This window comes from Saccostrea cucullata, unplaced genomic scaffold (genome assembly GCF_032062105.1).
Source record: "Saccostrea cucullata isolate Sc308-1 unplaced genomic scaffold, CSIRO_AGI_Scuc_v1 ctg12186, whole genome shotgun sequence".
Classification (NCBI taxonomy): Eukaryota; Metazoa; Mollusca; class Bivalvia; order Ostreida; family Ostreidae; genus Saccostrea; species Saccostrea cuccullata.
In genome coordinates, this window is record NW_026922415.1 from 1 (window position 1) to 13,840 (window position 13,840).

Here is a 13,840-nt window from a genome sequence, read left to right on the forward strand (position 1 = left end):
ATTTATATACATGTTTTTTTTAAAGAACGCGTTTGCTGAAGAATATATGTATGAGCTCGTTTTATCTAACTAGCTCATTCTATGTAGGACTTTCAATCGCTTACCCGATTTATTCCCGATTAATTTGTTTTTTCAATGAGATATACAATTGTAAATGATCATATACGATTCGTGATTGCTTTATGTTGTATCTTATTTTCATTTATACTATTTGATTTCAGATGTACCAGTAAAATTAACCCGTATACCAGTTAAAGTGTATGCGAGGATATTGCGTGGACTCGGAGAAAAAGAACATTGGAAGCAAATGCATATTGCCTCTCTTGAATTTCGTAAACATCGCGAGATTTCTGTTTTACAAGATTTCGCTAAGGGGTTCTGTATTGAACAGGTTATAAAAAACAAAAAATTACAAAGTCAAGAAAATTTACTTGTTGAGATCATGGAGAATATGCTTCGAAGTGGATCGTTGATTTCGGAAGGTATGTTCCCTAAAGAATACTTTACTGCTAAAGAATATTCTTGTATTAAAACGTTTTTCTCTTGTAACATGTCTTTTAACTTGAAATAGACTTTGTCCTTAAATTTCAACTTAATTTGTTTCATTTTCAGGTGGTAAATCCGAAATTGCTGTTTCAGTTCAAAATAACCTCTACATGGTTTTGCACAAGTTATTCGATTTTAATGCGGATCCTATATATCTATCAATGGAAGATGGCGACACTCCTATGCATGCCGCACTGTACATAGCACTGTACAGAGACAAAGGTAAGGGCATGATTTATAACTGAGCATTTTAATGGTTATCATTTTCATACTAGTAAAATAATTATGAAGTTTGAAGACTGCATGTAATACTTTACATACATATATAAATTACAGGAAATATTTCCATTCTTGAAAAGTTTTTTGATATGGTCAAAAAGGATCCTGGTCGTTTTCCTGTGTTGAATCCCAGAGAATTTAATTCGCGCGGCGAGAGTTTATTTCATGTTCTGGCAAAGGCAAAGCAAAATGAAATTTCGCTTAGAGTAACTAGATTTCTGTGTGATAAGGGAACTGAATCGTATATAAAAGACAGAGACGGAAGACTTCCGGAGGAGTATCTCAGGAATGATGATAATCGTTTGCAGGTATGTGTTTCCGTTTTTTTTTTTAATTTTTTTTTTTTTTTTTTTTTTTGTTTGGCGATTAGAAAAATATCACTGGAATTTTCTATTAGAGTACTCATAAGTAATAACCCGAAAAGAGTTGGGCTTTTATTTCTGTGAAGATTTCCAAGATATCTTAAGCTTTCTACGTGAACGGTCCAAGACAAAAGTAAAGTGAGTAAAAAATAAAGCCATTCAGACTTTCTTCCGCTGACCATCGATTCTATTTAATGAGGAAACTACTGATATACATTGAAAGAATGAAACCAACAAAGATTTGAAAAGTTTTGAAAGTAAAACGAAAGTGAAAAATTAAAATACCATTTTTCTTGTTTTAATGGCAACTTAAAGTATTTAGAAATTTTTGAATATTAATTAAACAAATGGAGCGTTTAATAATAATTTCTGTAAATCTTCATTATAATTGTTTGAACAAAATCTGTGTATTTTAACTTTTACGTTTCCTTCATTTTCATTACAAGTTTCAAAATAATTACATGCGGTTTTTTTTCTTGAGAAAAAAGTTTAGTTTTTAAAAACCAAAAAATACGTCTTCCTGTTTCAATTTTGCTTTCTGTTTTGATATTTCTTTCTTGAGGGCAGTTATGTTAGTTGTTGTGATGTAAAATGTGATTTATCAATAAAATTAATTTCATTACAACATGCATTGGTAACGATCTTCTAATAAACCTGATGTGCAAAACAGTAAGTATCTCTCTTCCATACTCAATGATTGAGTAGTGTAGGGCTTTGCTCAAGACTTCCGTCGGTATCGAAAGCACATGCACAAATGTGCTGGAGGAATGTATTATATATAGATATATTAACATTACAAAAAGTAATTTTAAAACTTATATAATTGTTTTACATGACTGGCATGACTATGCATGAAACATATGAAGAAATAGAACATTATTCAGAAAAAAGTCTACAAAACAATACGAAATAGGAACAGAGGAAACATGGACTTCCAAAACATCAGAAGGGGGGTCATGCTATGTAAGAGGGAACATCCCCTGTCAACTGGTCACATCTGCCAAGTGTTCCTTGTCATATTTGGGAAATAAAAAAATGGCGTCAATTAAATGTTTAAGTAGTGAATTAACAATTTCTATGATAAACGTCAGTCAGCAATTGACTCAGTGATAAAGTGTTTTTGCTAGCAAGGTCATTGTATCGACAAAAAACTTATAAATTGATGGCTTTAACCGGAATAGTTGAAATTCTGGAATCATCAATCTGTTTGTAAATAATTTATTCGTTTAGAAATCGTTCATACGTAGAGCATGCTTTTGCGTATCGAATCGATATATATAAACTCTGTATGCAGGCGATGAAAAATATATTTTTGATAGGTACATGTACATGTAAGGAAGTTGACATTGGAAGGTTAAAGCTATCAGGTTTATCATTTGTTGTTAGATTACCATTAACGTTTTCTAACGTAAAATATCCAAATATGCAACAGATACATGTGGTTGCATATCTAGCTTAAAAACGAATCTACTGGCTATCTTTCAATGCTGATATAAATGCGTAGAAAAAGTTAAATGCCTATAAATATTAACAATTATTTGAAATTCATTATGAATAATGTTACTACTATTACAAAGAGGTTTTTTTTTAATACGAATAAACTTATTTTATTTAATTTTTTTTTTTACATGAATGTGGTTTTAAATTTATTTGATGAAAGCTTCTCAAGTTTAATCTGCTATCAACTTATATATAACGCCTTATCAAATAGTTTGATTGATTATTAAAATGTGATCTTTTACAAACAAAAAAGCTATTATACATCTTAGGATAAGAATAAAATATCATTTACATGTATTATGCGACTCAAATGTTATTGAAAATATCATATCTTTTCTCATTTACATGTATAAATATAAATTTTTAAATGTGAAAATACATGATATCTTTCTAATAGTAGTTTTTTTTAAAACAGACAATAAATATGTGAAATTAGAATTTCTTTTTAATTTGATACAGGTCGCGACGTCACACTGTACAAGCATGTAAAACATGCTTAATTATCGTATATAAGAATTATCTGTATTTTGGGGAATTTTTAAATGCCTTCCATCTTCTTAAACATTAAATGGACAATTTTCAAAGTTACTTGTCCAATTATGGATTTGTTAATTTGTTAAGATGTTTGTAGCTTCAGACATTTTTAGCTGTTTTGAAACGACAGAGAAATCGTTTGAAATATTTAAAAACGAAAAATTTCGAAATCAAAACATAAAAAGGACATTTTTTTTTAGTATTTTAGATTGGCATCTAAACTATCTAGATTGGATGCAAAAGAAAGCACTGCGACAGGAAGCTACTCCAAAGAAAAACACAGAAAAAGACAGAGAAGTGAAAATTTCGACATGGAAACTGAAAATGAATCTTCTGCACCTATTGGGAAGCAAAAATTAAAAGTTGCAATCGGAGAGATGATAGATAATTTAAATGACACTAGTTTGTATAATGAAGAAACAATAATGAAGAGAAAGAAACATTCAGAAGAGCAGGAAAATGGGAAAAGTAAAGAAGAACAAGAAGACAGGGTAAATATAAATCAGAATTAGTGTTCAGTGAAGGCTCAAAATTAAGAATAGAATTTTTATATAATTCAAATTGAATTTGAAAGAAATATATGCAGTGAACCTTCAGATATCCTGACTCCAGATATCCGGACGATTTTTTTTTCGAAACAGATTTTTAAAAATTTATTTTATCTTATTTATGAAGATATCCGGACCTATCACATATCCGGACAAATTGACTAGGAACCAAAGTGTCCGGATAAATGAGGCTCCATTGTACATGTTCATTTCTTAAAGATAATAAAATTGTTATTTAAAACGAAGAAAATAATAAATAAAGTACATTGTATACCGAATACAGTGCATCAAATTTGAATTGACCAAGTACTTTTCCAATACGATGTAAAAGAAGCTTAAGGGGGCCGACATAGTTTTATCGTGTAAAAACTACCATAGCGAAACTCTTCATTTTCATACCATATATAACCTTACATTAACTTTAGTGTTCATGCAAAGTTTGGGGGAAATCTACAGTCCAGGTATTTTTGAGGGACCGTCTCAAAATACAGGTACATTTACTTTAGGATTATATAGGAAAATGCCAATTTTTAAAACTTTAAAGCAAATTATACAATTACTACTATAGACATTTTGTTCAAACTATAATATTTGATGAGCAATAATATATTTAACAATATATGTAAGAATCACATCACACATAATTATATCGTCTTGTTAACAGAGGGGCATCTCAAAATGCAAAAAATTAGAAAATTTTACTATTTTTATAGAGTATTACAAAATATGACATACAAAATGGATTCACATAAAAACAAAATAAAAATATTGGAGATATTTTTCAAATTTCTTTGTTTTAAATTTCAAAAGCGTATGTTTATTACTTTTTCATTAATAATATTTTTATTACCCCTTTCTTTAAGAGCTATAGATTATCATAACGTCAAAAACACACTGCAACGACGTCAACCTACCTATCAATTGCAAAATCGGTTAAAAATCAGTTGTATCAAATTATAATTACATTTAATACCTATAATTTCTTACTTTTGTTAAATTCTAATAATTAAGCGAAAAAAGTTGCATTAAAACAGTAAAATTAATACGCTTCATTTTACTATGATGCGCGAAATATTGCGCAATGGAAACTATAGTCGGCCCCCTTAAAATGGAATTACTGAGACAAAGAACGCTTTTCAGCTCATTAAATCAGTTAAACATATATATCTCATGCACAGAATGCTTTTTAATCTATTAGGCTAGTAAACATATAACTCATGCACAGAATGCTTTTCAGTTTATTAAGCTAGATAAACATATTACCTATCACAGTGTTTGCCTACTAACTACTTACTTATTCATAAGATATAGGCGATTCCATAGTTCCCAATCGAGGTTGTTGAGAATGGATCTTAAGATAAAAAACTTGTTATGTTTATCAAAAAAAAAAAAAAAAAACAAGGAGGTCATGAACCTCTTATTCTAGTTTTACTATTTTCGACGTCCTTCGGATTAGACCGTATAAATCGAGTTCCCATGTAGCAGTACGTGCTGGCCCTAAATAGACTCTTCCAAGCTCAGTAGTCCTGAGTGCCAACTATAGACAAAATTTGCTGTTTTGCACCAGCAGGTAGGGGTGTCTTCATATTAGTGAAAATTGTCGAAAGCGAAGAAAGGAACAAACAAACACACAAAGAACAACCTCAAAGCAGCGATGGAATTACATAATATGTTCCTTTTTTCGTTTACTATTTTCAAGCATCCTTTTCGCCCAAAATTGATTCAAAGAAAAAAATTCACGAAAAAAAAAATCATAAACCGTTTCGTACAACTATGAAAGACACTTAAAAAAAATAAGAAAACAAACAGTGATCAATTTGAAAGACCAATTAGATAATACAATTTGAGAGCAGTGGAATAAAAGACTGATTATAATAAATACACTGTATACTTGTCAAAATTTCTAGGTCCCCACTTTTATTTTTTAAAAAGTTCAAAACCTTAACATCAATGTACTATTTACTTACAATTAATTTTGCCTTTAATTTGCAATACTTACCTGTCAAGGCCAAAAAAAAAAAATAATCGAGTGTGTAATTGCTAGACCGTGGCTGTTTTTGTTAAAAAGCATGAAATTCAATTTCTATGTTTTTCGGGTGTATTCTTCATATTTTTACTTCCACGTGTTCTCCATCTATAATTGATAACGAAAAACAGAAAAAAAAGTTTCATTAAAATGTGGTGTATGTCCACACAACAATGTGAAAGTGAAGTTGAAATGGCCCCAAGCTGATCGTAATAACGAAAGTTCTGTTTCCATTCACTGTATGACTTTATTTTACTCAAAACATTTATAATCACCGCCCGAAAAAACTACAAAGCATACCTGAATTCGTTTTAATGATTAGAAATCGCTAGATTTTCAACAAACACAACAAAATCATCCTAAAGTTTAATCGGAAATATCAATGGAACCGGAAGCAGAAGTACTTTCTCCTCGATGTCAAACTGGAGGAGTGTAGAAAACATGTAATGAGACATTGTGTAACTATTGTCGGCAAGGCACAGGCACTTTCTGTAAGCCCCCTTGTCATCCCAATCTCAACCCTAACTTACATATTTGGAAGAAGCTAAACCGGAGTTTGAGACAGCTTTTCCAGCAGGAGAATCTAGAACTAGAGGACGACCTTGTCTCCACATGAAAAAACATTCAAAAAATAATGTTTATTAAGTAGTGTGAACTCTTTGAGGAACGGTTGTCTTGCTGTGAATTCGTTTGAATAGAGACTAATGCAGTATTTAATGTTGTGATTTTTAAATTCTAGGGTGCCTGAAGGTTTCTGCATATTGTGTTAAAGTTCTTCAATTAAATAAATTAAGTGAGAAAAATTGTTTTGCTTCTTTTTTATCCTGTATACTTATTAAATTATACTGTTGAAATAATTCAATATAAGAGCGGTGTAAAAGAAAAACTTGTCTGGGGACTTAGAAATTTTGACTAGAATATAAGAGTTTGGATCATGTATGCCATTGAGAAGTGAGTATGCACTCCTGATCGGGCACACTGGGGACACTGGGAGTTATTCCTGACCTTTTGTCTAATGAATTCCCATATTTACTGAGATCCATATCTAGGTGGTAATTTTCAAACAATCGTGGAGAACATCGATTTATATTTTGTTGTTTTATGTCTCTTTTTCAATTATCGAAAATGACACAGATATTACCAAATACCTGTAAAAAGATCTATTTACACTTAACTTCATCAATTAATTAAGCAGTGTGGGAATCTTTTTGTGCTAAGCTTGTCGTGACACAAGAATTTGTATTAAGGCTTCAACCGGACGAAATTACACTTCAAATTGAGAGGTGCTTTAAAGGGCACTTTTGCATCCTATTTTATTTAAGACTTAAGAAGTTAATGGTAGTGTTCCAACCAAAAGCCCTCAGATCTATGAGCGAATTCACTACCGAATGAGCTATTGTGAGGTTAGAAAGAATAAAAGAACGCTCTGTATTATATGTTAATAAGGTTTTCCTCTTATGAAAAATAGTGCATGGAAGATTTTTAACAAAATTCATCTTGATTTGTAACGAGTTGCTCCTTTGAAATGTACAGAATAAAAAAACACGGGTCTTTCTAAATGGAGAATAAAAATGTCCGATAATCTATCCATATATGGACATTGTTGATATACATGAATTAGTTTGTACATTTTGCCAAAAGAAAACAAAAGCCCAAACAGATGGATAAATGTGAAATCAAGCATCATGTAAAAATGTATTTTTTGCAGGAACGAGTCATTTCACACCATACATGTATTTTTACTACATTTAAAAGTGTTATTGATTAGAAAAGGCAAAATAGACATTTCATCTTCATATTGTATTGATCTGAATCATTAACAATCAATTCGCTTCACTGATATACAGTGTATATGAATACTTCTAGGCAATTATCTGTTAATCATTTCTTTGATTAAAAAAAAATAAGTTTGCAGTGGAAGTAGACATTACTGTAGGATTTGTGTTAAATATACATGTAAATGCCAAATTAAGTTTCTATTTTCGAAAGAAGATGATTTCAAATTAGTTTCACATATCAATGAATAAATAAGATAAAATATATGGCGAAAAGCAATGGTATTTGAGCACAGCATTCCATTTAACAATTAATAAAGAGTACATGTAACAGGTCGGAGAGAATACTCGAAATCGCGTATTATCCGTGAAATCGGGTATAATACTCGATATTAGGGTATCGTTGAATCCGCGAAATCGGGTATAGGAGGTGTAATCACCTAATAAAACTTAAGCAATGTGATGGCGCATGTTGCCGAGTTAACTTTCATCTAGATACACATGTTTTCTAAAGGTATCACCAGCCAAGTAAGAATTTGGGCGTCAAGATTAATGCGCTCGGGACAACAAATACCCGTGGAGCTCAGGACATTTCATGATCTGCACACAAAAAGGCGTTCGATTTGCTTTATATTTTTCCTTATGTTGAAAGTATATGCATCTTCCTAATGTTCATTCCCAACACAACAGAATTGTAAAGTATCAGAATTCGGGAATTTATAATAATTCCACATCAACACGACAAACATGAACTATTTGAAAATAAATCAAATTATACGGAAACACATTTCACACACAAGATATGATGCCATGTATAAACAAGGGAATGTCTATCGTATCTAAGTATGCGTCATTAATTACTTTCACATTCATCTTGTGCATAAAATCAAATTTATTTATGAATGTATAAATAATGTAATGATAAAAATGTCTAAAATTTCGGCTAAAAGAACCCTCTTTCTTTTTTTTTGAAAACCTTTTCTTTTTTATTTATCACTGGTTCATACATATTTGCAGAAAATGTCTTCAACATTTTAGCAGACATAGTGATAGTTTCAGGAATACAGCTTATGAGAGAACATAACTATTGATCGTTTAATTTCGCTAAGTCATCAATATTTTACCTTTTCTTGGCGACTTCAAAAGGGGGGGGGGGGCTAAAGGCTTCTTGACCACCTCTGACAAAACAACATCGACTGTGTTCTACATGTGTCCAAGAGACCTCTCTTTGAATGTCACGGTCGGTTAAACTCGGTCATATATTTTTAATTGTAGGGAAGATTTTTCATCAATAAAAATCATATACATTGTAGGTAAACAAAATGCAACCAGTTATTTTCTAACACAATATGAGACAACAAGTAACTAGAATTCATGTTTATTTTTTAAACACATTTTTTCATTATAGATAAGTATTAGGAAAAGTTATTGCCATGAGTAATACGTATCATAGATAAAATAACTAAAAGAAAACTGTGAAATATTGTCTAGAACTAATCATATAGTGCGTTGTATAGCATATTTTAATGAGGTATAAGATAGCGATATAAAAAAAAATATAGAAGGTAAAGAGGTAAAATTTACCATGTCTATCAAATAGTATAATAAAGAAAGGAAGTGGCTACGATTTTTGTGAAATTTTAATGTCCGATGAGGAATTATATTCCCAAAAAGTAAGACAAGAGTTTCCAAGGCAATTGAACACTCCATTACTTCAGTTTGTTCATTAACATGTTCATAAACGTAAAAACTATAAGAAATGTGAAAACTTGACTATGTAATTCATATTTCAATATGACTGTACATCGCTCTTTATTGAGAAATTCAATGTATTATAAGCTCATGAAAAGATGTACACATTTGACTTTTATTTAACTCCCCCCCCCCCAAAAAAAATAGAGAAAATCCTGTTCATATGACTTCGATCTCAATTTTCACACATATGCATAAAATAAAGGTAAAATAGCATATCTTGTATCGATTAAAATGCAACCAAAAAATTTACGGTGTCTTTGAATAAAAATTTCATGCTAAATTGACATAAAAAAGATACTCACCTTCAATTAGCTATTTTCAAACTGTTTTCCCGTGGGTATTTATTTTAATCTTATTTTATTTTCTTCTTTATAATAATGTTGGTATTCTATTATGGCAGAGATGTACAATTATGACTCGCTTATACTGTACTCTCTTATTGTTAGGAATAATTTATATTTCACGTGAAAGGGACGCCATACATTTTTCAGTAAAAATACATAACACGGCATTAGTCGTTTAATTTCTTTAAAATTTCACGTTTTGTGAATAGTGCAAAAATTAGAAAATTAAGTATATGGAATACTTAAATGGGAAATAAAGACAAACGAAGAAATTATATTGAAAAATAATAACGCCATTGTGTCCTCTTTGTTACCCCAGCAGTGTTTGTCGTGTGATTTTAAACTTATTTGACAACCGTATGAATTAGGTTTAATAAAAATAAATCCACAAGATACTGATGTACAAGTAATAGTTACTGGCATAATGCGCCGTTGCTTTATTCTTTAGTTTTTATAGAAAGTTGCACGGAATACCCGATTTCGCGGATTCAGTGATGCCCTAATATCGAGTATTATACGCGATTTCACGGATAATACCCGATTTCGAGTATTCTCTCCGACCTGTGTAAGAGAGAGCAAACATGGACCTCTAAAGCATTAGAGATGGAGTTAGGTGCCATGGAGGAATGATCACCTCTTTGGACCGGTCAGACCCATGCAAAATATAGATAGAATTTAGATGAAAATAGAGAAATATTCAATTATAATAAGGAAAATCAGGAAATCAGAAAGAATTTCGTTCTTGTCTGTATTGGTTTGAAAGGAAATTGATTCATTCATATCTACATGTAATCAAGTATACAGATTCATTTGTATCTTTTCTATTATGATTAAGGTTGTGTCCGACTCTATCGAGGAAACTAAAGCAATATCAAGTATTGAGAAGACAGAATGTGAAGTACAGGATGAATATGTACGTAAACTGTGATAAGTGTTCTTTTTTAAATTGCAGTTTTTGACAACAGTTTGAATAATTTTACTAATTTAGCTGATTAACTTTGAATTTTAATTTATTTCAAACAGATTGAACCTAATTATTTTGAAACTCAAGAATGGGAATTAGAGTGCACAGTTGATGTTTGGAAAAAACTGAACTGTCGGAGAACACCACGTTCTTTCAAAATAGATATTATTCAAAGGCTTAAAAAACTTGCTCGCGGGGAGCTCCTTGGTAGTATTTGCGAGAAAATAAAATTGCAGACTATAGATAAATCAATAGAGGTATTCGAAACTGGTCCAATATTATGGGAAATAGCAATTTGTTTTTCTCAGAGACTAACTGAAAGTAGTTCTACGTTAAACAACGTCTTGTATACCGAGTTGATTAGAATATGGGATATATTCACTGATGAGAAGGGAAAAAGGGAATCCCTTGAGAAAATTACAATCTCTTGTCGAAAAGGCGAAGAATGTTTAATCGAGAAATACTTAACTTGTTCTGAAACTCTTGATTGTAAATATGACAAAGGCAGGAGGATCCCTCGAAGATTTATTCGATATAGCTCACAGGAATCAAAACCAAATACTACAAAAGAGAAATTATTGCTACCAGCAAGTCATTTTGCCAAAGAATATCATGTTCTAAAGTTCTATTTCTTTTCGACCGACATGGCTGTTTGTGCTCTGGACCCTAGGGAATATGCAAAAGATTTCCCATTCAAAGTTACAGAGAAAGAACATGTAATAATAAATTTGTCTTCAGCTGGTCCGCTATTATTGATGGGTAGAAGTGGCACAGGGAAAACGACCTGTTGTCTGTATCGTCTTTGGAGTCAATATGATCAACATAACAAAACTGTTATCGAATATGAGGAAAATCAAGGTATTTTTATTTTTTGATTTTGAATTCTTTTTTACAGTGAAAGTGCATTCACGTGTGTATATTATTTAAAGCTAATTCTGAACATGTTCATTTGTTAAGCTGATGAGGAAGATGATAGCAAGCAGATTGCCAGTACTGCTCAAATGTGTGAGAAAGATCTGGAAAATGACGTTCGGAATCCTGTTGAATATGGTCATATTCGACAGATATTTATTTCTAAAAATCTTGTACTTTGCAACGAAGTCCGGAAAACCTTTTATGGAATCCAAAATGCCAGTTCTTTTGAATCTGGTCGCACTACAAGGGTTGGTATTGCCTTACCGTCAAGATTTCAAGACCTCCAGAATGTTCACTTTCCCATCTTTACAACATCCAGAAAGCTCTTGCTTATGATTGATGCCTCTTTACCCAACCCGTTTTTTCGTCGGGACGAGCAAGGCAATGTAAAGGTCACTATTTCATTAAATTGAAAATGCTGTATTTTACAAATTAAAGTGTGTTCTATTTAAAAAAAAACATCTCAGTAATTCATGTAATTGTACATGTAAATCATTTTTTTTTATTGAATACTGAATCAATAAGATATTAAAATATATAATGTAGGCTGATATACCTGGCTGGACGAATGAAAATGAATCGCTCGAATTTCTGGCTTCAATAGATGATGATTCTGATATAGAGTTAGATGAAATCATGAACGAAGAACAAAATGTTGACGCTGAAAATATAGAAGAAGTAAATAGAATGAGTGATGTTCGAAGGGAAGTTACTTATGAGATTTTCGTGAATCTTGTGTGGCCAAAAATAAATAAGGGTATGGACCATTATCACCCATCTCTTATATGGATGGAAATTATATCCTTCATAAAGGGATCTTTTGAGGCTCTCTCTGCTAAACAGGGACATCTCAGTAAGAGTGACTATTTTGAACAAGGCAAGAAAAAAGCCCCGAACTTTACAGGAGAACGAGAGACAGTTTATGAAATATTTTTGAGATACAGACATTATCTGAAGCAGATATTATATATATATATATATATATATATATATATATATATATATATATATATATATATATATATATATATATATATATATAGAAAAATAATCCAGAGTTTGGAAAAGATGATCACATTTTATTCCAAAGCGCTTTCGCCATTCGGCTCTTCAGTGGATTTTGAATAACAATAGCTATTGTTATTCAAAATCCACTGAAGAGCCGAATGGCGAAAGCGCTTTGGAATAAAATGTGATCATCTTTTCCAAACTCTGGATTATTTTTCTATATGTACATACCTATACCAAGGACATTTTGAATTTTAATATATATATATATATATATATATACGATAAACTGCATTTGCATTCAGAGTGAGATTATAAAAAAAGAATAGAACTTGTTCATACATTTTTTTTTTAAAACGATGATTTCTTTCCTGAAGAATGAATAGAGTCGATAGAGATTTGTGGAATATTCAACAAATATACGTCGACGAAACCCAGGATTTCACTCAAGCAGAACTATATTTGCTGTTGAACTTGTGTCGCAATCCGAATGATATATTTTTGACCGGAGATACAGCTCAAGGTATCATGAGGGGAATATGCTTTCGATTTGAAGATCTTTGCTCCCTCTTTTACCATGCCAAGAATTCAAGAAAAGATTTTGAAAAGGTTCTCATTCCTAAAAAGGTAAATAACAATATTTCAAGGGGAACTCTTGATAATATTCTTATTTCAAAAATTTTAAATTAAATTCTTCCTTGGGCTTTTATTTGTTTATACCAATCAACTTGCAATTTATAATATTTTATAGGTTCATCAACTTACTCACAATTATCGTTCTCACAATGGGATACTTAGTCTAGCGTCTAGCATTTTGGACATTCTGGCGAAATATTATCCAGATTCTTTTGATATTCTAGAAAAGGACAAGGGATTATTTCAAGGACCTGCTCCCATTCTTCTAGAATCTTGCAGTATCCAGTATGTATTATATTGTTTAAAGGAAGTGCAGTTCTTTTTATATGATTACGGCGAAATAAAACCAAACAGAAGGACGCATCAAAATCTATGCACAATTAATGGAGTAATCGTCCTTGGATATTTTTACACATTTAAAAAAACGATGAAAATCAAGCTATTGATAACCACGCTGCATTAGTGAGATGTGACTACAGGAGCCAATTATGTTGGTCAAAATATTTTTCGATGGATTAACAAACGGGGGCAACAAGAATTGGTAGTCATTGCGAATATTTCTCGCTGCGAACCAGTCATTTAAGTCTCTAGATCTGAGCATGTAATAACAGATAAAAAAAAAACATCTTGATCGAGAAAAACAAAGGC

At 31.3% G+C, this 13,840-nt stretch overlaps 1 protein-coding gene across 1 annotated transcript; it reads left to right on the forward strand.

Annotated features, from left to right (window-relative positions):
- The first annotated feature begins 171 nt into the window (after positions 1-171).
- Positions 172-12,672, forward strand: LOC134261752 (TPR and ankyrin repeat-containing protein 1-like). The gene is made up of 9 exons (XM_062744154.1): positions 172-482; positions 613-768; positions 883-1,133; positions 3,422-3,712; positions 10,505-10,582; positions 10,693-11,491; positions 11,591-11,940; positions 12,095-12,504; positions 12,639-12,672. Exons 1-9 carry the CDS (start codon positions 308-310, stop codon positions 12,670-12,672), a joined length of 2,544 nt encoding a protein of 847 aa, XP_062600138.1. The 5' UTR covers positions 172-307.
- The last annotated feature ends 1,168 nt before the right edge of the window (positions 12,673-13,840 follow it).